This window comes from Ambystoma mexicanum, chromosome 3q (assembly GCF_040938575.1).
Source record: "Ambystoma mexicanum isolate Mex_15411 chromosome 3q, UKY_AmexF1_1, whole genome shotgun sequence".
Taxonomy (NCBI): Eukaryota; Metazoa; Chordata; class Amphibia; order Caudata; family Ambystomatidae; genus Ambystoma; species Ambystoma mexicanum.
In genome coordinates this window covers 1,271,272,191-1,271,296,975 of record NC_090926.1, presented here as the reverse complement: position 1 = coordinate 1,271,296,975, position 24,785 = coordinate 1,271,272,191, and the positions used below count along the sequence as shown (strand labels likewise).

The following is a 24,785-nucleotide window of genomic DNA, read 5'->3' as shown; positions in this document are numbered from 1 at the left end:
GCCATAGCCTTCCCCAACACCACGCCTTCTCTGCTGCTGATTAGGTACAGCTGCTGCTACATCGAACGGGTGTTCTGACCCCCTGCTTTTTTCAGTTTTGGTCTCTCTTGCTTTTACCTGAGGAGTCCTTTTATTCTGTTCACGTCTCCTCAGGTATAGCCTGTTAAACCTTAATAGGCATCCTTCTGTCTCTGCCTCACTCCTCCTCGTCACAGCACCATTAAGATTCTGGGATTTGAAGTTTCTAGTGGCAAGCTTAGTTTTATTCAACTCTGGAGTTCCAACATGACCCATCAGGATATTAGGGCTATTATTGAAGCTGCATTCCCACTCCCCCGGCCAGATTTCACTCCTATGTGATCTACCCCCACAGCGTCGACCCCAAGGATTGACTCAGGAGGTGTCTGTCGTGCCTGGGCAATATGAGAGGGGTCTCCGACCAAGGGCTTTGTGCGAATGGTCACAGCAGGGAGATAGCCAAACATTACTCCCTTGACAGCAAAAGAGCCCACTACTGGAAAGAAGCTTGTGGGTGTTTTGATGGTCTGGGGCAGAGTGTGAGTGTAACACCTAGCCCATTGAGAAGCAAACTGTTAAGGATGAGATTGGTTGCTGGACACATCCCAACAAACTACAGACTCCTTCAATGGGGACTGGATAGTCTGAACCCTAAGCATTGCACCAGAAAAACTCAAAGGAGAGAAGGATAAAATGAGATAAGACTTGTGGTAAGAGGGTCAAAATGACTGCTTGACAGGTACACTCAGGTGACGGGAAAGGAATACTCAGATATCCATCAACCCAGTAGTTCGACGGCAAACACGCCCACCTTTAAATACTCTGCAGAGGTGGCAAGGGGGATGCGAGGAGCACCATAAACCTTTTTTGTATTGAGCATAGGAAGTGAGTTGGTGAAAAGAGCACTGCACCATCCAAGAATTACAGCCTGGGAATAGCCACAAAAATCATGACCCATGGCAGGAAGGTGAAATTGGCTGCCTGCGGAAAGAAGAGAAAATACTAATCTAAAACTATTTGGGAAAGTTTATAGCCTACGTATCTAACCTAGTAGTTGGGAAGGTTGATAGTCTACGCACAAAACATCGTAGTTGAAAAGATGTATAGTCTACTCATCTAACCTAGTAGTTGGGAAGGTGGATAGTCTATTTATCTAACTTAGTTGTTGGGAAGGTTGATAGTCTACTCATCTAACCTAGTAGTTGAGAAGTTATATATTCTACTCATCTAACCTAGTATTTGGGAAGGTTAATAGTCTACTCATCTAACCTAGTAGTTAAGAAGGTGTATAGTCTACTCATCTAACCTAATAGTAGGGAAGGTTGCTAGTCTACTCACCTAACCTCGTTGTTGGAAAGGTTGATAGTCTAACTTTATTTTATCCACAGGGAGGGACGAGAGTGAATTCCCCTTGCTCTACAGTGGAGAACATTGCATTCCTTTCACTGCGAGTGCCTGAAAGCTCAAACCAAGAACGAAATCCCTGTGTAATGGTCATACTACTAGGGCAATTGTGTTCTTGAAGAACTGATTATGACTTTTGTTATAGATTAGAGTTAACTTTCAAAAGATAGGTGTTGAGACTTTTGTGTTGGCCAAAGGATTATGGATTTTGTGTTTTAGAACAGGGTAAACCTGGAGGCTTAGAGTCTTGACAAATTTAGTTAGGAACATTTTGGCAGCCATCATTGGACACTTGCTTTGGATTAGATTAGGGGTTCCCTATGGTTACAGAGATTTATTAAGACTAGGTTTTGGCATATGTGTTACGAGCAAGATCATCATATTCGGGCACTGGAATAGCACCTACCAGACCCCACCTTTATGTTATCCTTGCATTCACATTTTTTCTTAAGTCACCCCTTATTATTTTTAGACATAACCCTGAGGCCCTTTAGACATTCGTCCACCCTGAACCTGATGTAACTAATACTTAAACAACTATAACTAGCAACTATGATTCAACTGTTGTGTATTACTTCTTGGTACCCCTACATCAATTACAACCCTGGCCCCCTATTTGGTTACTCTGTGTATCAGCTTCTTCCATTCAGGTTTTTTTCCACATGAGTTAAAGAAGACCCCTATCCTTCCTCTTCTCAAAAATCCTTCAGGCAACCCTACTACTGCAGCCAATTACTGGTCCATTGTATTAGCCAATTAATTATCAAAGTGCTGGAGAAGATGGCGACCTCCTAATTCCTGCCCTTCGCTGAGGGTAATGACCGACCGGCAGCATGACCACCAGTGTGGGTTCTGGTCTTCAAGAGGAACTGAGAGGGTTCTCTTAATGATTGTTGAGCTCCAGCAGTCGCTTGATAGTGACCAGCCTTACATCCAGTACTGCTTGACTTATCATCTTCCTTTTATCCTATCAACCATACCACCCTTCTGGAGCGCATGGAAAACACCTTTCGAATTAAAGACGCTGCCATCAGATGGATTGCTTCCTTTCTTCTGGATATAGGCACCCAGATCAGGTCTGCCTCTTTCCTTTCACAGCTCAGTGTCCATCCTTCCCCCCCAAGCTCTTTAACACCTACTAACACCCACCCTTTAACTCCTTGCTGACCCGATCTGCTCATTCTCTTGCTCTTTTCAGTTTGATATGATGAAAATTGCTTTAAGGCTTGACATTGGCCTCCTTGTTCGCCCCTGGTTGGATTGCTACCTGCCTCCCTCATGCCCAGGCATGCATGTTTGAGAAAAAATATGTGTCTTAATGCAGCTAAGACTGAAATCAAATACCATGGGCACTTCTATTCCCCCCACCTTACCTTTCCCTTGACCACCCTTGATTTGCCCTTTTCTGAATATAGTTCCTTCTTCTAAGGACCTGGGACTTATCTTTGACAGCTCCCTCTGTTTCTCTCCATAGATTTGTGGTCTCTCTAAGAAGTCACACTTCCAAATGCACCACCTCAGCAAATTCTGCGTATCCTGAACTTCACTCAAAAGGTGGAGATGAGCAAAGCTGTGGTCCTCTTGAGGCTGGACTTTTGTAAGAGCCTCTACCTAGATCTCCCGTAGTGCCTACTCTACCATCCTTAGGTCCTTCAGAACAAGGCAACTAGGCTTGTTGTTGGCCTCTGACCTCAGACCCCATGACTGCATCTCTCCTGCCATGGCATTCCTCCATTAGCTCCCTGTAGTAGCCTAAATCTCTTGATCACTTCCATAGCCCGCTAAATCATGCACTCCAATAGAAGAAAGTATGGGGGCAGCACTTTGAGGGCTTCTGGAGCTCATCTCTGGACACCCACTTCCTCCCTCGCTCAGAAAGCCACGTCTGTTTTAGAAAAAAACCTCAACATATTCCTATTTAAGGAACTCTTTGACCCTTAGGGTGGGACGCCTTCAGCCCTCCCTCTGCTTCAACCTTTCCCGCTGACCCTTCACCTACCTCCTTCGCGCGTGCCGAATGACAGGATCCTCCTCCTACCTCCGTTTTTGCACTCAGTATGTTACTGTACATCTGGCTGCCTTCTTTAACCATGCACTAACTCATTTGTGTTGTTTCTGCAGAGCCTTTTTGCTGTATACTATACGCCGGGTATTAGTGAACGGCGTGATATATTGCAGAATCACTTGTGTGTGCCCGAGCTCCCCTTCCCCCTCTCCACTGCATTTCTGTTTTTGTCTTTTTTGTACTATGTGTACCTTCATGCGCCCAGGCACTCACATTTCTCCCCCACACTGATCTGATAAATACATAAATAAGACATGCGGCAGACTGTTGTCCCAATGTGGTATACGTTTGTAATAGTTAAGACATGCATTTGACCAGTAAGCTATACTGACTACCGTTTAGACATACCAGTTAGACTTACTCCTCTACTTGCAAGACATCCTGCTGAACCATTTAGCTATAGCTTTGTACCAGTAAGAGACACTGTTGTACTAGTGAGTTATACATTTATACCAGTTACAAATGGCATTGTATTAGTAAGATGAACATTTTTACCAATAAAGCTGGCTTTTGTACCACTATACTATACATTTGTATAAGTAGGACAGTGTTGTACCAGAAAACGATATCTTTGTATTAGTTTGTGAACTCCTTTTGCTGGTGTGATGTGCACTTGTGCCATTCAAATGCTGTTCTGTCTGTAACAGATAATTGTGCACCAGTAAGAGATAGTGTTTCCAAGTTATATCTGCTGTTTTTCTGGTATGAGGTGCCTTTGTACCAATGATGCCTTCTCTTGTGAAAGTAAGGCCTGCACTTGTAACAGCAAAGAATGCTCTTAAACCAGTAGAGCGGGCTAGTGTGCCAGTCTGATGTGTTAATACATTTAAGTAACACTTAGTAAGGTATCAGTGTGACAGGACAGTATCACATTTCTTTATCAATAAAATAGTGCGTGAAACCAGTAACACGTGCTGTTTGTTGTACTAGTAAAGCATGTTTTGTTCGAGAAGATGTGCTGTTCGTAGTACCAGTAAAGCAAGGTATGCTGTTGACCTCGTAAAGCATGCTTTTAGGATAGTAAGAGGTACTATTGTACCAAGAGGAAATGTAGCTATACCAGTAAGGGATGCTGTTCTACGAGTAAGGCATTTTGTACCAGTAAGGTATGCTATTGAACCTGTTTACCAGCAAGATATATGTTGCTGTATCAAGGAATGTTTGTATGTAATACAATGTTTTTCTACCACTCAGACATGTGGTGCGATGGTTGTTGACTCTGTTTCCCCACCTTTCTTGTTGGTTATATGTTGGGGAGGTTTACATTGCAGAATGTGGTGTGCTGTGCTGGTGTAACAACTTGTGGGCCAATGCATGACAGTGCGTATTTTCCATTCGTACATCCTCAATCTTCCTCTATCTTATTGTTGTATTGAATGTTTATGTTTTATTGTCTTCTCACTTTGTCCGACCATCATTTTGGACAGTTTATTGGACTACCATTACATCTAATTTTCTTATTGTTTCTTTCTCGTCTTGTACCTCTCTTTCTCTGTTCTGCCAGTTTCTGAATTTGTCATGTTATTGGACCATACCATTCATTTATGTATGGCGACATATAAAAGCATAGTGAATACAAATAGTCGTACTAGTGTGTTGAAACCGTCGACGAATTTGACTGGTTTGCTAATTGTGTTTGAGAGGGGAGGGGGGCAAGCTGCCAGATATGTTTGATCTGAAACTGACTGATAACCAAGTAACTTGCATTAGTTGGGATATTACAGCACAATAACCTTGGTAACCTGGCATCACCACAGGAAATCCCGGATGAGGCATTGGAATATAGGCTTGGGGTGCTGTTTTGTATTATCATGTTGGTGAGACTTCAGTTTCAAGAATGGAGTGCCCAAGAGGGCATGGAAGAGTGTATATTGGAGGAGGAAGCTTGAGCAATTTCCAGATGGCATGGAATACATCAAGATATTGTATTAGCAATCCATGGATGCAAGAACCTTATTAGATACCCATTTAGCCCCAACTTATGTGACAGAATCGGGAGCATCATTATCAACCATTCATAAACTTTCAGGCTCTTTGGGTTCCCTCTTTGATTTTGGTAGAAGTGTAGATTTTTTCGAAGTGTAATGCGGTTAAATAGCTTGAAGTGGCTAAGAACATAGGGAGATTGGGCGCAGGCTTTCAGGACCAAAGAATAGAAGGCATCATGGTGGGGGGGGGGGTATCCCATATTGAGAAAATTTTCATTTTTTTTTTCATTATAAAATTGTATCTGGTTCACAAAGAAACCTTCACAAAAGAAAAAACATCAATAAACGAGAATTTATACAATAAGAACATGAGAAACAAAGCATCCTACATTGGAGATACATACCGTCAACATATCAATTAAAAATGAGAACATTTAGGTGTGTGGTAGAAGCATACAAAGCACTAATTAAAATTACAGGAGAGGCATGTATTGAGCAAAATACTTCATAGGCAAAGGGCAAAAGGCTGGTTTGGCCATTTTTGTGGAGAGACCAATGTGCATATTTTAGCACTAGTGAACCTCAGATTATAAAAATCGATCTGAAATTTTAAGTGTGCCATAAAAGCATGTATGGGATAAAGTATTCCCTACTGTACGTCATAAGGATGTAAAGGTTAAAGGAAATTGGACAGTATCATCACCATATCTTAATATTTTTGTCAAAAAAATAAACATATTTTAGACCAACTGAACCCGCTACCGAACAAGATTAGTTGGAAAGAAAGTACAGTCAGAGCAGCAGTCTTTCCATGTGCAGGCACCATAAAAGAGAATAGAGAGTATTTTTGTTAGAAATCTGCCTTCAGTATTCAAGTTTTAGGAGGCAGTGGCTTGTACTTTTGTCACAAACAGATCATTGTAGACACTGTGAGAAGGCACTGAAGCATCTTCTGAATTTGTCTGACCAAAAATATGTATGTAAATTATCAATGTTTTTGACATACTGAGCCAATTCTAGTTTAGAGCTGTTGTCAGTTTGTTTCACAGAGCACATTGCACTTCATAAGCATGTTTGCCATTCAGTCATTTGAGGGGCGGGACTACCTTGTAATAGGAGAAATACTGAAGAATAGGGGTGTCACAGTATTAGTTTTATGACGGTACGATAACCTTCTTGCAAAATGATGGTATATCATGGATATCGCGGTATAGCAGGAGTTAACCAATCTTAATAAATATTTTCTAAAAAGGTCATAAATTGTTGGATTTATCATCACAAACAAAACCAGGCACCCAGGGGCAGAATGGGCTTTTCAGCATACTTTCCACTGAAATGCCACCCCTTGCTTCCACCAAACACAAACACACGTGTGTAGAGGAGGAGGGGACGGGGGAGCCCTGCTGCGACTGGCAAAGCAAACTGAATAGCTTTTCTTAAGTGGTCATTTAGGCTTTTATCTTCCCCACTGGCTAATGGTGAAGATGAACATGTTGCCATCTTTATAACCTACATGCCGCAGATCAACGGAGGCTGATGGTAGTATACGCATGTGTGCACACACGCACACGCACGCTCTCTTCATGTTACAGCCTTTAGTTTACTTGAGGGCCAAAAGGTGTTCAGTAATCACTGACATCTTACCCTTTGGTATCGCAGCAGGGAATACCCACAGATGAGTGAATTTCGCAGTGTGACTTATTATGTGTAAATTCAATGATAGAACCACGGAAATCCCCCATTGTCATATGTTTAGCAAACATTATCCATTATAAATATATAAACCCCAAAGCCGCCAACCCAAAGTAAACCCTTTTTCTTCTTGGCACTGTATTTATTCTTCCTATTGCTAACATACTGATTTTGTGTCAGGAAGGTGTAGTTTATGGAATGGCATTAAAAACTGCTCCAACTGATACTGCTTGGCAGATGGCACATCCAACAGTGCAAGACCAAGACTGCGCAGCACTTGCTTACTGCAGCCTTTCCAAATCAGATTGAAAAGCACACTTAACGGTATAAACGGTATACCGGTATAAACAATGTGACGGTTATTATTGTTCAATTAAGTGGTTCACGGAATCTTTAACGGTATACCGTTATACCGTTACATCCCTACTGAAGAAAGGGAATTGCTTAATGCACACAAGTACTTTTCGGCATGTACCTGAGTGAGGGGGTTGCCATGTAATGTCATGAATTGTGTTTAGCTTAGCACTCTGTAGGGCACTTGTTAAATGTGGCTTGTTTAAACAACTGCACAATGCTCATTACACTGTGGCTTCCCTTGGTCAATGCTGTAATATAGTAGGATTGCTTATACTACCTGTCACATCTTGTGTGGGTTTGCTCATCTTTCACAATGTCATTTTATGATTAGTTATAATTTGTTGGCAAGAGAGGTTAATTGTGTTCTTGTATTGTCTTAATGTTTGACGAACGTGATGTTCAAATACACAATTTTGACTGACAGCTACATGCTCCCGGTGAAGCGGATCGGAAAACATGTTGTTAAAAGTGGTTACCCCGTTTTTTTCCAATCCGCATCATTTTGGTGAATTTGTATGGCAGAATTGGGGAGTGGGGCAGACATAACATGTCCGCCTCAATTTGACGTTCCACCAAACAAAGGCGGGTGCATTAACAACAGCATTGATTTTCATGCTGGTGTTAATGATATGATATGATATGGTATTTATTATGCGCCTATACACAAGTGTTTCAAGGCGCAACGAGGCAAGGGAGGGGGAACAAAGGGAAGACAGACAACGATCCTACTAGGCCAGGTGTCATTCAGATTGCGCAAGTGCATGGGAAGGGTAAAGGGAAAAGTGTGGGGGGGAAGTGAGAGAGGGGAAGTGCAGTACAAGGGATAGTACAATAAAATAAGATAAATAAAACGGCCAGCGGGTGGCAAGTGTATGATAAGTGCAGAACATAAGTACTGGTAGGGGGACTGTAAGGATACAGAAAACAGTCCCCAGGTGCAGGGGTTGCCAGGGAGGCAATGCAGGTGGGTAACTGGCGGGCCTGGTCCTAAGATCAGAAGGGAGGCCAGGTATCCAGTGCGGTATCTGTCAGGAAAATCAACAGGGTAGAGGGGGAGTGAAAGCAGAAGCAAAGAGGAATGTTTTGAGGTGCTTCCAGAACCAGAGATGGTTCTCCTCAAGTTTCAGGGAGGAAGGAAGGCTGTTCCAGAGGGAGGCCCCTGCCGAAGAGAGAGATCTACCACCAACTTGTTGCTTGGAGAAGCGACTGACCCTGAGGGAGTTGGAGCTGGAGGAGCGGAGAGGTTGAGAAGGAAGATATTTAGGAAGAGATAGTTGAAGGTATTTCGGCCCCAGAAGGCCTTGTGGACAATGCAGAGAGATTTGAACTTAATCCTCACAGCCACTGGGAGCCAGTGCAGAGATTTCAGTCCTGGAGAGATACGATCCCTGGGCTTGAGGCCAAGGACAAGTCTCACAGTCCTGTTCTGGATAAGTTGCAGAGGGCGGAGAGTAGAGGCAGGCAGATTTAGATAGAGGCTGTTACAATAGTCCAGGTTAGAGAGAACAAGGGCTCTGGAGACAGTGAGCTTCTGGGGGAAGGAGAGGAAAGGAAGAATACCTCTGAGGAGGTGCAGCTGGTAGTGTGACTTCTTAGAGACATCAGAAATGTGAGGAGAGAAGGAGAGTGTGGAGTCGAAGATGACCCCGAGGTTTTTAGCCATGCAGGTGGGAGCGGGAAGAGGGCCAAGAGAGGCCGGCCAGAGAGCTGCAGGGAAGGAGGGAGAGGGTGTGCCTATGAGTAGAATCTCAGTCTTGCTGGCATTAAGGCAGAGGTCATTGGCGGCACACCACTCCTGGATGGCAGACAGACAGTCAGAATGAGGGAAGGAGAGGCCGAGGCCGAGGGTAGCCTGAAAATGAGCTGAGTATCGTACGCATAGCACTGAAAGTTGGGGCAGAGAGCGGCAATGCGGTGGGCAAGGAGTGCCAGGTATTGGTATTGAACAGCCAGGGAGAGAGGTTAGATCCCTGGGGGACACCACAGGTAGAGACAAAGATATCAGAGAGGAAAGACCCAAGTTGGACCTGGGAGGGTCGGTCGGAGAGGAAAGAAGTCAGCCACGCCAGAGCCTGACCAGTGATACCCAGGTTATCACGGAGACGGTTGAGCAGGATGGCATTGTTGACTGTGTCAAAGGCAGAGGAGAGATCAAGTAATATGAGAACACACGGGGTGTTAGAGTCAAGGTTAGAGAGCAGGTCGGATGTTCAGGAGAGCAGTTTCCATGCTTCTGGCAGCTCTGAAGCCAGACTGATGGTCATGAAGACAACCAACAGATTCAGTGTGGAGATTGATCTGGGAGATGGCCAGTTTCTCCAGGAGCTTGCCCAGGAAGGGGGTGATGGAGATTGGGCGATAGTTAGCCGGGCAGGAGGGGTTGGCAGAGGGTTTCTTAAGAAGAGGGTGCACAAGGGAGTGCTTCAAGGGGGATGGGTAGACTCCAGTGGCGAAGGAGTGATTGCAGAAATCAACCAGGGCAGGAGCCAGGGAGTCGATGTGGTCCTTGAGAGTTTTGGAGGAACAGGGGTGAACCTGTTTCGACGAGACTATCATAGATCGGACTTGTCTAGAAACCCTGTCTGCGGAGAACAGGGGAAAGGCAGAGAAGGAGGGAGGTGAGGTGGCTGCAGAGAGGCCAGAGGAGGAGCAGGGAGTGGGGGGAGGTGAGGGATACGAGGAGAGAGAGGACAGGATGTCCTGAGTTTTAGAGATGAAGTGAGAAGCCAGTGCCGTACAGAGGGCCTGGGAGGGATAGGGGAGGTAGAGACTGCGGCAGGATTGTCAGTTCCTTGCAGATTTTAAAGAGTTCGGCCGAGTTGTTGCAGTGCAATGGATTCCTATGGTATCTGCCTGAAAGCAGGCGGATTGCAAATGAACCCATTCTAAATGCTATCTGCAAAGCATACTTTGCTGGTGGCATGTACACTTTTCTACTAACGTGGCAGAAAAGTGAACTGTGAAGGCGATTTGCCTTTGTTACAAATCATGTTCCCACCGTGTAGAGGGAATGAGTAAAATTGCAGAAAGGGGATAATTTTCACAAAAGTGCACACACAGGTTGTCCGCTACCAACAGTTAACATGGAGATCGAACATGACCGATTGACTTTTGAACCGTTATGATGCACCTATATTCTAGTTAGGGCTGATTCTGATTCCTTCTTCCATTTTGTAGCAATGTATTGTCTTGCTTTACTAGTGTAGCATGCTGTTGTACAAGAAAGGGGCTATTTTCTAATAGTAAGATCTGATGATGTGCCTGTTTAAGAAACCGTTTGTACCATAAAGTCATACCCAGGTACTGGTTTGACATGCTTGTAGCAGTACAGCATTCTTTTCAACCAATGCAACATGGCCCTGTAGCAGTGGGTGTGATCTTGTAGCAGGAGAAGTTCCTCTTGTAGCGGACATGTTGTCTTTCTCCAAAGACATGTTTGTGCAGCACACAGGCATGCTGTTCTACCAGTAGAATGTTCTAGCGCCCAGTTAGAGCAGTTCTTGTATCAGTAGTACATTTTCCATTAAGATAGGATAGGGTTTTGTTGTTCTACTCTTCTTGTGTTATTATCCTTCCATGTATGAATTTGATTGAAAACAATAAATAAAGATGATTTTTTTTTTAAAGATATGATTTGAGCCAGTATTATTTTATCTGGTACACAGTACACAGGCTGAATTAGCCAGACTCACAGTTTTCCTTAACTCTTGCTGCACTCCTTTTGAATATATGATTTTAGCCACCATTATTGCGAACTGCATCGTCCTGGCCCTGGAGCAGCACCTTCCGGAAGGAGACAAGACCCCCATGTCGGAGCGTCTGGTGAGTGATGAACACTTCTTTCTGTATATATGTTTCTTTAAATTCTTTTTCCATATTCCATATGGAACCCATCCTTCTGTTTTGGTTCATCTTTGTTTGATCACGTCATTAGCACACATCTACTTTCGAGATCTTTGCCTCCTAGCTTTCTGCATTGTCTCCCAATGTTGCTGATTGTCTCACTTTTGTTTACGGATATTAGCGTTTTATAACTCTAGCCTGAGAGTACTCTTGGTAAACTACTATGCACTGCGTTCATGGTGTCGATTAGATGCATCCAGTGAGTACATGTGGATCCTCCGGCACTATTCCAAGACAGACTAGTATTTCGGACCTTCACTAGGAATCGTGCCCTTTTGTTGAAGTTCGCTGTGGCAAAGGATGGGGATCTTCGCTATGGCCACAGTGATAGATTAGCTTGTTAGCAGAACAGGGACCTATATGAACTGATGGTGACAATACAGGGGACATGTAAACCGGGTTCATCCACCGCATTCAACCTTTCACACAGTATGTCCCCACTATCTTCTAATGTTGTTTATGGCTTACACTTTCAGAGAATAAACAAACTGAGCCAAATATCACAAATGACACCTTTGTAAATATGAGCAGATGTTACCTGAAGCCCTATGAACAATATGAACACTGCAGAGATGAGAGTTCTGATTCATGCCACATGGCAGGCAGAACTATTGGTCAAGGCTCCAACTTCCTGTTGCCTCTTTCAGAATAACTCAATCTGGCTTCAGACCTCAACACGTCAATCTGGCTTCAGACCTCAACACGGAACTGAAACCGCTCTGGTTGACCTCAAAAGCCAGATTGATGAAATGAAAGACAAAGGCAATGCAGCCATCCTACTTCTCTTAGACCTCTCAGCGGCCTTCGATTTAGTCGACCATATGCAACTACCTATATATCGCAGCCCACTTCTCCTCCTCTGCCTCCGCATGGATACAATCCTTCCTGGCAAATAGAACCATGCGAGTCTTCTCCACAACAGCTGCTGCGGACCCGATCCCCATCACCTGCGGAGTCCCACAAGACTCCTGTGTCTCCCCCACCTTGTATAATATATTTACGAAGCCTCTATTCGACAAACTGGACCGTCTGGGTGTCACCTACACCAACTATGCAGATGACACCCAGATTCTCCTCACCATCTCAGGCAACTACAATGCGGATGTCACCCGGATCAACGAAATCTTCTCCATCATTCAGGCATGGATGGCCACCCACGGCCTCTGCCTAAATGATGAGAAGACAGAGCTTCTGCTGGTCGGCTCTCCTAACAACCTGTCTAAACTCAGTCCCAGCTACAAGAACATCATCATAGACGGTAACACCATCCCTATTGCTAGAAGTGTGAAAACCTTAGGTTTCCACCTTGATGCCAACACCAACCTCTCCAAACAAATTAACTCAACCGCCTCAGCCACTGCCTATACGGGTAAGCTAATCAGGGCTAGCAGACCCTTCCTATCCCCCGACAGCTGCCTCACTCTGGCCAGAGCACTCATTCAATTCAAACTAGACTATTGCAACAGCCTGTACCTAGGAGCCAACCAATCCGTAACTAACAAACTCCAGATTCTCCAGAACAATGCTCTACGCGCAGCACTCAACATCCCAAGGCGTGAGAACATCTCCACAACCAGGAAAGCGTGCAAATGGCTCTCCATGCAGCAAAAAATTGACCTTCAAACTATCTGTCTCACTTACAAGGCCTTAAACAACCTAGCCCCATTATGCCTGCTAGTGCCCAGATTTGCCTTAAAAAGAGCAGGAGGCGCTAACTTCACTGTGCTAGCCTCCCAACTTTGGAACACCATACCACTCAAAATTAAAACCACAGAGTCCTTCCGATCTTTAGGAAACTTGTTATTGGCTTGTTACTGAACAAAGAGTAGCATTTACCCGCATCTCTAATTTCTAACAGCCGCAACCTTACCTGTATTATATGAATATTGCTGTACTATGTAAATGTTTTTGTAAATTGATGTACTTTGTAAATGTAAATGCATATCTTATGCCTGTAACCGTGTCCTTAAGCGCCCTTCTACCCACGTGTCCGGAGCGCTCTACAAATAAACTAAACAAACAAACAAACAAACAACTCCTTCTGTCCCCTGTAAACAAAAATAGGCACTAGCAACTAGTGTTCCAAAGATGGTGTGCCTGCACCTTCTATTGCTAACGAGTGCCAGCTTCATATTGCTCAGTGTCAGGAAGAATTGGCTTCCATAAAAGCTCATAGTGCAAAGAAACATTTAGTTTGGTAACAGGCAACCTGATGTTACTTTGCTTTCCAAGAAGTCATTGTTCCCTATTTGCCTGACACCTCCTCCAAATAACGTAATACTTCCTCTGATACCTTTTCAAATAGCTCAGTTATTGAGCAACTGAGTTTTTTTAAAAGTGGCATGTCACAGGAATTACTTTATTTTTATTTGAAAGTTTTTTTCTGTGACACCTGAGTCAAAGAAGTCCAACTTCCTCACCTGTTTAAAAAAAACGAAATTGGAGGGAACACATTACTGCAGCCCAGATAAGCCTCTGCATCGCACATAGAGCACTGCATGCATGCTAAGGGAATCAGAATTCCGCAAGTCGAAAATTACTCTCTACCAACCACAAACGACCCTTAGATCTAGCAATGACATACTGATCGAATACAGGTGCTATGACAAAGAACAGATATGCACAGCCTTCTCCACCTTCAAGGCAAAACACCATCTCCAAAGAAAGGAGGACAACAGAAGACAATTCAGCGTTTAGAAAACTACTAAAAAGCTGGCTATTCAATATACTTGGATACTACTCAAAACGGTTCCAGGTGATAATGTCCTCACAAAAAGGCAGTGTGGTAAAAAAAAGTCACTGACAAAAGGCTGTGCTTTGCAGTGACATTATCACTGTGAACCTGCGGGTGCCACCCCTGCCACCCCTGTTTTTAAAATCTTTTTTTATCCCCACGGCAAGCGGGGGACGGCCCTGCTCCCCTTATAAATGGTTACCAAACATAATGTTGCCACAGCCTTTCCCGGAGACTATATGTATTTGTGTGGGGGTAATATTACCGGATGCACTCAAAACTACAACATGCCACCACATAACCACCACCATTATACCACCTAGGACCCACTAGACACATGACACCCCTGACTAACCGCAATTACCAAATACCCAACATGAAACAACCAACAGAGACCCATTCGCATCAACCCAATTGCACCGGGCTAGCATGCCAAACTGGTACAGCCTTTTCGGGCAGTACCCCCACTACAAAAGAGCCCGGGAATCATACATAGAAATAACAAACACCAGGAAACACATCTAGAGGAAAACACAAACAGCAGCCCTTTGGCACCTCCACCACTAGAGGACGTGGGAATCACTAACATGCCAAACTGATGCAGCCCTTTTGGGGACCACTCCCAACAGAAGAGAAATGGGAATCAAGCATTGAACTATGGAACAACTAGAAATACATTTATTAGGAAAAACACAAACAGCATCCCTTTCAGCATCATCCCCCCGCACCACAAGGGGTCTCAGGAATGTCAGTCAACATAACTTTATTCGGCAAAATTGCCATGAAAGTATACACGTCAATCACAAATTTACAAAACAAAACATATCCAACATTGGTGACGGCCAGAGTAGAAGACAGTTTTAGCAGAGTAACCTAAAGGATCAGGTGTCCTACGGTGGCCCTCAGTAAATCATACAGAATTAAACAATACTACTATGTGGAAGTTAATAGTTGCGGGAAAACCTGTTGGACGTAATTCCCATCAGAGGGGTAGCATTTCGACCTGTCAGCACAGGGCCCAGGAGCCTGCGGCCCCCAGGGTGAAGACACAGTTCAATTACACTGTGAGCATAGGAAGTGCGAGACTTATAGGCGTGCACTATGCCCCCAGCCATTTCATTGTCAGAGAGTTTCAGTTCAACAAGGTCGTCTTCCCCAGGTTTGGATATTCTAACACAGTTAACAATATGATCCTTCGTCACAAATGGGCAACCCCCAGTGGTTTTCAGCCAGTGTAAGCTTTTGTTCAGAAGTGCCTCCCTTGGTTCTGGGCGACTTGAGGAGAGCTTGGGAACTCTTTGTAGAGAAATAATCCTGGTGCACAGCGCCCTACAGTGAGTGGCTGGGGGTGGATGTACATTTGTAGGTGCCAGCCTATTTGGGGCAACGGAATGCGGGAGCCCTTTTGCTTTTGCGTGTATTGTGAAGGCTTAGTATATGGCCCCTCCTTTCCTCTGGCGTTCACAGAGTTTGGCACTACGTTTGACTCTGTAGCATTAGTCATATTCGAGAAGGGACCCTTATCAGAATAAAGGGGAGGGGCAAGATCGACTCCATTGCTTGGGTCACCCCCTTCATCTCCCCACTTACATACAGATTCCCCTGCAGCTGTTCGGGTGACCACTGCTACAGTGAGACTCTGCAGTAGGGTCTTGATCTCAGAAAGTTCAGCTAAAACCAGGTTGCAATTGCAACAACAGACAACAGAACCCGTAACGCTTTCCTTTTTCCTCTCGGGTGCAGGAGTGTCAGTTGGATTGGGAGGTGAAGAGGCAGCTGGCCTGTGTACGCTGTTTGAAAGGGAGGTCGAAGGGGAGGTAACACTGGCCTGATAGACAGGTACTGTGACAGCTTCGTTCTCGCCCTCGGTCCCCATAACCCGGTGAGGGTCTGAGGCAGAGGTGGCCCTTCCGGAGCCCTCTGCTGCAGGTATAAAGTATATATGGGAGAGCAGACGGGAGCCGGGTCCCCCTCTGCCTCTCCCATAGAGGTTAAGCAAACAACACTCTCCTCAACATGGGGCGTGTTTGGCTGGGACTCGAGGACTACCGCTGCCCCCGGACTCCTCAAAAAGTGGCAGATCTCACTAATTAGCATATGGGCATCCCCAAAAGCTGCAGGTGGTCTGACCTCGAGGGGGATTACTGGCACACCATATGCTGCCTGACAGTTTTGGGACCCAATTTCAGTTTCCTCCTCAGTTGCCTGATTACACGCTTGGCGCCTATTTCGGGACCTAGGCCGAGGTCGGGGCCATAGGGCCCAGGTGATGACAGGTCACAGTTCTCACCAGTGTCTTTGCCAAAAGGCTCAGGCATAATGGAACCCCCAGAAAGGTTGGGCAAACGGTGCGAACACCCCCAATGTCAGTTTGAGAGTAGCCCCCTGATGCTTGGGTACAGAGCTCAGTCACGGGTTTAGTCAGAGTTGGTTGCTTTGGATGCGATGGTCCATATGCTTGGAAAAACAATGGGTTTGCAGTGTTTAAACGCTCACTTTTTAAAGGCGCAGGGGAATAGAAAGAGGAAAGCGGGCAGTTCCCTCCTTGATTACCTATTTTGCTGTCAGCATCAAAGTTCTTTAGTTCCGATTGGGGCGCTTCCTTGCTTTCGCAGTGGTGTGGCAGAATGCGTCAGTTGCAGCACTTCCACCCTGCGGGACGCCAACACCCGCCGCCCTTGTCCCCCGGCAGGCTTCGACCCTGGCGGGCTGGACAACAGAAGTTATACTGGAAGGGGCGTGGCCAATACTGGAGCAGGGTTTCCGGTGCTTTGGAGGGCCTGCGAGACACCAACACCCGACACCCTTGCCCCCAGTGGGTGTTGATGAACAACAAGCAACAAATCTTCAGGCAAACGCAAACTGCATTCACTCGAAAGCTTTGGAGTATCAAACCCCAGAGACCACAGGATTTTCTTTTAAACATAACCTGAAACCAAAAACTTCTGAATCCTTCCTCAAATCATTCCTGATCACCAAGACCAATGAGAAATAAAGTGCATCAAACTGACCTTACTCACAAACAAAGTACAACTTACAACCTCATGAGTAAACCACACTCCCCAACACAAACAGCTAAACAAAACACCCAACCCACCAGGATAGTAAGAACCCTGCACCTGCACAATCAACTTCTACACTGCAAAACAGTCAGACCCTCTCCCAGACTCACAAAGCCTCCCATCTGGAAACAAAAACACCTCCAATCTCAATCAACCTATAAAGCAACAACACACAGACAGCTGTTGCCTCTGGTTCTACACACACCAACAGTAAAGAACAACACCTACCTTTCCCTGTACTCTCCTAACCAGCGCCATCCTTTTTTGTTTTGGATCCACAAGATCCTGGTAAAATCCCAATGACATAACGAAACATAATGTAACAAAGACCTGTTCCAAAGAAGTTTTCAATTCCTGCAGTGCGCATTTCAAAGAAACCATTATTTCATGTAACGTCAATGTCAACATTATCAGCACTATTCATTACTCAAGGTCCAAAGTCATCACTACTCTGTACTACTGTTGGCATCTGTTCCAAAGATGTTGGTTATTTCTGTGCTGAAATCTATTCCAAAGTAGGCACTACATCCTGTGATAGATGCTCTGAAGAAGTTTACTCTTTTTATCCCCTCCTCCAAAGAAAGCATACGCTCCACACTAGCCCATTACTCCATGTAGCAACTGTTCCAATGAAGCCAGTGCTTACTGCACAGTCAGCACTTTCTGTGAAAATATTGCCATTTGGGGGGACGCATGCTCCAGTAAATTTGGTACTTCTCAAATAACCTGTTCCATGTTTACCTTGACTTTTGTACCAGTGAAGTTAATACTCTCTGTGGCACTTGTATCCAAGAAGTAAATGCTTCCTGTGACATGTATTACAATGAAGTTGCTACGTTCTGGGACTCCTGCTCTAAGCCTGCTAGTAAGTACCTTCCGAAAACACCTGTTGTAAAACACCTCACCTTTAGCAACTGTTCCAGACAATACTGTCCAGTACTTTCTATGATACTTGGTCCAAAGAGGTCACTATTTCTTGTTGGTGCATAAAAGATCATGCTCAATGAAATTCTGTTGCAATCTCACGGTTGCAAGGGGAAATTAGAAATGCTGCTATCGTACCATGCATCATAGTCTTTATTTAGAAATTGCCAACATTATTATGCAAAGGCCAACAATGAAAACTGCCTATCAGTATTCAAAGTTGAGAAGCCTATCCTAGAAATGACATCCTAGTTCTAAAGATAGTCAGGGTGTTGCACAAATGATAGTGGAAACCAAATTAAAAATATTGATGGACTTTTACAAAAACATGTTCTCTTTGGCCCCACTCCACTGCTCTGTAAAGTCCCATTATTTTGAGGAAGCTGGGCTTCCCTGCATCCCACAGTAAGCATACATGGGACTAGAAAACAAAATCACAAACAAATACAATATGAATGAAATAGAGCAAGCAGTGGACACTAGAGCAACAAGACCCCAGGGCAGCATGGCTTCAAGTGGCTATTCTTCAAAAAATTCAATAAAAGGAGAGAGCAGTTACCTCTCTGTACTCTGCCATCCAGATGGCATTTTTCCTTAAGGTCACCTCCAGAAATCCCGCTTCACATGGCGGATAACAGCCGCCTTGCTCTCTGAAAACTAAGAGCACCCGCGTCTGTTATTTGGGTCTGAGACATCCTGGGAAGTTGTTGTTGCAATCATATTGTAGTAAGGCCGCCAACCACTACATTCGGGAATGTGGGTTGTGCTGGCGTATCCTGTTCTTCACAGTTGCTGAAGACCACGGTAGCAGCCCGGCAGGCTCTGATAAAGATCAAAGCGGAGGTGGAGGTTGATGGGGTCCAGGATTGCTGAAGCACTAGGGGAACGCGGCCCTCAGTGGCAGTGAGAGGACTAGACAGACTGTCTATGTTCGCCAATCCTTACTTGACGGGGAGGATCGATGTGACAACCATAACACTGGAACATAACAGCAAGCCATTAAACCGAGAATTTGTCAGTAATATCCTTGATCAACCATTAAAGGTACTTGCAGAACGACTCACACACTACACTATTATTATCATTTATTTTATTTATATAACGCCTATCACGTAAGCGCTTTACATAGAGACAATTGGTACTAATAAAGGAATCACAGAGAAAGGAGGTGATCATTAAGTTTAGATTTAAAAAGAGAGAGACTGGACAAAGGGTTTGAGATCTTAGGAGCCAAATGGGTAAAAAGAGCGGAAACAGGATGGAGCACAGGTAGCGTGAGGAGAAACAAGGAGGAAGAGAGATTGGGAGCAAAGAGGATGGGGAGAAGAATAGAAGGAAATAAGAGACCAGAGGTAGGAGCAAAAACAAAGACAATTAAAGACAAGACTTAGTTGAAGCAAAGTCAGGCATCGAGAGATAACCAGTGAAGATGATTTAGTGCAGTGGAGAGAGAGCCCCTAGGGGAGAGAGAACAACGAATGTGAATAGAAGAGGAGTAGATAGAACGAAGAGGAGTGAGTCTATAGGCAGGGAGACCCAAGAATAAACAAGAACAGCAAAAAAGGCGAGGAATGACTAAAGAATGGAAAGTGAGGAAGTGGTGAGGCATCCGAATATTATAGAGTTCAGAATGACAGGAGCGCGAAATTAAGGATATGTGATAGAAAACGTACAGTGCATAGTCATAGTGGACACCTAAATTGTTGGCAACAATGGCAAGAAGGAGGCAGGGGGAAAAGAAATGGAGGGGGTTAAAGTGGGAGGAACAGTGGAAGGAAAGAACAATTCTTCATTTTTAGACAGGTTGAGGTGTAAAAAATGTGAAGACATCCAAGATTGGATAGAAAGAATACATGCCGAGAGAGAAGATTGTACTGAGTCTGAGAAGGAGGAAAAGGAGAGGAAGATTTGGGAGTCATCCACATACAAATGGTAAGAAAAACCATGTGCAGAGATGACAGCCCCTAGGGGAGTGGTGTATATAGAAAAGAGAAGTGGACCGAACACCGGGCCTTGGTGGACACTGTGAAAAAGAGGAAAAAAAGTAGAGGGCTGACCAGACCAAGGAACAGAAAAAGTACGACCAGTAAGGTAACACTGAAACCAGTCGAGAACAGAATCCCGAAAACCAAGACATGAGAAGAGAGGAGAGAAGAATAGAGTGGCCGACCGTAATGAAGGCTGCCGGCAAGTCAAGGAGAAGGCGAAGAGAAGACATCTCCTGATAGCTTGCAGAAAGAAGAAAAAATGAGCTCTCATAGCTTAAAGAGGCAAAGTAGGAGAGAGATAGGGTGAAGGTTAGAACAGAGAGAGGGGTCAAGCAAGGGTTTCTTAAGAATCGTAAGAATAGAAGCTTGTTTGAAAGAGGAAGGGAAATGTCAGTAGAAAGTGAAAGATTGAAAAGAGACGTAAGATAGTCCACAAGACGTGATACAAAGTAGTAAAAGCCACATCATATCAAGGAATGAAGGGATAGGGTGCCTGGAGCATCAGTAGGGTTTGGCTCGAGCAAGGCAAGAACCAGTGTCAGAATCAGAAGAAAGTAAAAGAAAATAAGACATAACAGCACCAGCAGTGCAGGCAACTGGGTTTGATGAGGATGTGGGTGTCAAACAAAAATAAATAGAAGACCGAAGGAGAGAATCTTAGAAGAAAAATAGTTACCAAATTCACACGCAAACAGAGCGGAAGAAGAGGCAAGGTCAGAGGGGGAAGTTGAGAGAACAAGCTTTAAATTTAGAAGAAGACGACGGGTGGGAAGAGAGAGAATATAAGAGGGAATGTTTAGCAGAGAGGAGAAAAGCATCATAGGATGTATGAAGAGAGGGCTTGTAGGCTAGATCAGACTCTTAAACCAAATTCGCTCAGCGCTGCATAGAGTCTACGAGCCGGCCCTAGGGGAGGGGTCAGCCAAGATTAAGATAGTTTATGTGACGGAAAGAAAGAAGTGGATGGATATAGGAGATCAATAGTGTTGGTCAAGCTGTCTGAAGGAAGCAGAGAAGCAGATTCAACTGATAGAGATGCGAAGAGATCTAAAGAAGGCAGAACTGAAGTGAGAGCCCACATAAGGATAAATATTAAATTAACAAAAATCACAGCGAAACAGGTGTAAGAAGGGGAAGGAGGAGATTGGGGGGCTGGGGGTTGGGGGTGAGAAAAGGTAAAAGAAAGCAGATGATGACCATAAGACTGAAGCGGAAGTGCATTCACAGAGGACGTGAGAGGAATTGTGGAGAAAATAGGATCCAGTGAAGAACCGGAGTTATGGGAGGTGTAGGAATTTGTGTGAGATGATAGGATCAAGAACTGACAGAAGGGGAACAGAGGCATGGGTAGTGGAGAGGTGAAGATCAAAATCGACTAGAAGAAGCAGAGGAAAATTTAGCGGGAGCAAAAAAGAGCAAAGCAAGTCAAGTTCCTCACCAAAACTAGTAGCAGGTCCTGCAGGATGATAGAGTAAGATAAAGCCCAAAGATGAAAGGGAAGAGAAGAGAGAGTACTGAAATTCGAAGGTAGAAAAGGAAGGGAGATCTAATGAGAGAAAAAGGAAGAAGGGAATGGCAGAAAAGCCAGGATAACAATGTTAGATGGAGAAAACCAGGTTTCACTAAGGCATAAGAAATGGAAATGGAAGCGAGAAAAAGATCAAGAACCGAAAGCGCTTTGTTGTTAATGGGATGGGAGTTCCAAAGAGCACATTGAGGTACAGAGACAGGTCAGCAGATGGAAGGTAAATGAGATTATCATAATTATGAAAGGGCGAGTAGGAGAGAGGTGAAGAGCAACTGGAACAAGAGTGGGCTGGCATAATCAACCAAAGGATAGACAAGGTAGCAGAGAAAACAGTGGAGATATTGCAAAAAGAAGAAGAGTTAAGACGCCATGATGGAGACAAATTACTGGGATCTTCACCTGGAGTGGGAAGGGGGCGTGTAGGTGGGCAGAAATCAGGGCAGAGATGGAGAGCTGGCGCAATGGAGCAAAAAAAGCCAGTAGGGAGCAAAAAAAGAAATAAACAAGAGAGCAGCATAGCGAAAGAGGACATAGCTCCCATCAGCTGACAGCATCTAACAGCAGGATTTTAGCCCCAGAAGGCTATATAAATACACTTCCGCGGGGTGATGGGAGGGCTGGGGGGGCGTATCTGAATAGAAGGCGGCAGGCAGGAGGAGCCCGACCAGGCTGTTGCTGCGGATGAAGTCCATGGCGACAGGAGGCACTTCGAGCACACTGCGTGCACAGAAGATGACAGGCTGGCAGGTGAGAGGGTCCAGAGTCCAGACACACACAATACAGATAGCAGGGAGCCCCACACCACAGGAGTCAGTCAGCACTAACACTGGGGCATTGCCCAGATTTGGCCCCAGAAGGCAATGTATATGCACTTCAGAAGGTGATGGGAGGGGTAGGGGCATGGCTAGATGGGAGGTGGCAGGTGGGAAGAGCCTACTAGACTGATGCCACAGATGAAGTCAAAGGCACAGGGAGGCACTTCTAGCACACCACCCGCTCAACAGATGACAAGCTGACAGGTGAGAGGGTCCAGAGTCCACAACATACTTTCTCCTGCCCTGCAAAAAGTGCATACAGATAAAAGCTCCATACGCACAGACTTATATTTAAAGTACCTTCAGTAATATAGATTACTGGTGCTGCATAATGCTTCTCAACGCGAGTAATGGTCTATGGTGGCTTTCCATGTCTTCCTCTGTTTGGAAAACAGGCGTAGTGACCCCGGAGACCACTCAGGATAGAATTAATGATCATTCCGATTGCTGATGTCTGACATCTCTAGGGAGTGGCCTGGATACTGGTTCCCCTGTAAAGGAAGTGCCCACTGTGGATATGTGACATAAAAGTTGCACCATATTTTCCAGCTTTCTATTTTTATAATAGAACATGATAACAAAATATGGACCAAGAAGCGGTTCATGCTCTCAACGTAGACATGTACAAAGTGACTCACTCTAGAACTCCAGAGACGCCTGAAGCTCGGTGGGAAGCTAAATCCCTTATGGCGCAACATTTTTCAAAATCCAAAAGTCAAGAAGAAAAACTAGACATCAGATGATGAATTCTCAGATGCTTTGATGGATTCCATGATGAAAGCTAGGGATCCAACACTCAGAGTTGTGTACTCTGTGATGAATGCCTTGTCCAAAGATGTCTCCTTTATTAAATTTGAGATTCAAGATTTACGTGGTGAGCTTGGTGTAGGCTCCACGTTTTCCATTTTTTAAATGTTTACACATAAATACAGACTGAAATTAATCTGCACTCTATCAGTATTTATTTAGAAAAATTGGAAAAAAGGGAAAGCAGGTCTTTCTGCTTGGGTCCCCATGCTGTCAATCATGCTTTGCCTGCCAGTCTGCAGGCTTGGAGCATAGAGAGTGTAAAAGTGGAATATAAAACGTATTTAAGTTCTTCATATTGCTGACAATGTATATCTTAGATCAGCTACAATGGCAGGAGCAACCATTAGTTTTTTACGAAAATATTTGAGCCGACTTTGATGTGGAATAACCCATGTGTGAGTATGTCTTTTAATAAATGCATTTCGAATGGATTGTGACCTCCAACGTATTCCTCATCCTAGATGTATTCCATCCAGCTTTATCTGCTTTGGAAAAAATTTCTCTGCAGAGGGCGCCGTCAAGGGTGACGTCATCGGGTATACAAGTAGCACGCGCGGCGCCCGTTGGCCTCAGTTCCGTTTTTCCGCAGTACGTGTTGCTTCGAGTAGTTCTGTGACACAGTTACAGAAGAAGATATTTGATAATGTCCTCGTCGTGAACCCCGACTACCCCGCGTTTGGGCTTCAAAAAGTGTAAATCTTGCAGTTCAAAAATGTCCATCACGGACCCACACCGAGAATGTCTGTAGTGCCTCGGTGAAGGCCACGACATGGAGGTCTGTACGAGGTGTCAGACAATTACGTGGAAGGCCTTACGAGAGAGGAATGGAAAATTGCAGGTAGGTCGAAAACCTGACCGAAAAGCCTCTAGCGTCGAGTCGACGTCCAATGAGGAGTAAACTCCTTGACCCGAAAGGCAAAAGCATCGGTCTAGGTCCCGAAGTGGTTCACACCACTCTTCGTCTTCGATGAAAAAGTCCAAGAAAAGACGCCACCGGTCCCCTTCCACCTCGTCCTCGGACAAATCCCCCAAAAGAATGAAATGCCCCACAAAACATTCTTCCTCTGAAGAATGGGAAGTATTTAGAATATAAATTATGGCGGAAGCCGGCCGGGAGCATTACCGTTCCGACACTCGTGCGCCCTCAAGCCCGGGTGATTGAAGGAGAAAGGATTTGTAACCCTCCAGGACGCCAAGCGAAAAAGACTGCTTGAGTCGAGTCGAGTTGACCGTTCGAGGTCACCGACGCCGTCCGGAACCCTACACACCTTGAAGGGTGCGCCTTCGAAGAGCGCCTCGATGCCCTCGAAGCCAGCTCCGTCGATGACCACTATTTCGTCGGCGCCATCGACACCTTTGTCGAAGTCGACCCTGAAGCCTTCAGCGCTAAATGTCCCAAAGGCTCCAATTCAGCCAGAAGCTGTCAAAATAACAGCAAAAGAAAAAGCTACAAAGGCTGTAAAGCCTTCAGGCTCCACTGATATACCTCTCCCAGAAAAGGTTTTTAAACCTCTTCCGAGGAAAGAATGTTTCAATCCTTAACTTCAATTTTTGAAG

At 44.8% G+C, this 24,785-nt stretch overlaps 1 protein-coding gene across 18 annotated transcripts in view; it reads left to right on the top strand.

The window, feature by feature from the left end:
* Nucleotides 1–24,785, top strand: part of CACNA1A (calcium voltage-gated channel subunit alpha1 A) — a 2,932,691-nt gene that overhangs the window by 335,414 nt on the left and 2,572,492 nt on the right. For all 18 annotated transcript variants that reach the window (XM_069604327.1, XM_069604317.1, XM_069604315.1 and 15 more), the window contains exon 2: nt 11,181–11,286. In XM_069604327.1, coding sequence (XP_069460428.1) covers nt 11,181–11,286 — 106 coding nt within the window. The remainder of the gene's footprint in view (nt 1–11,180; nt 11,287–24,785) is intronic.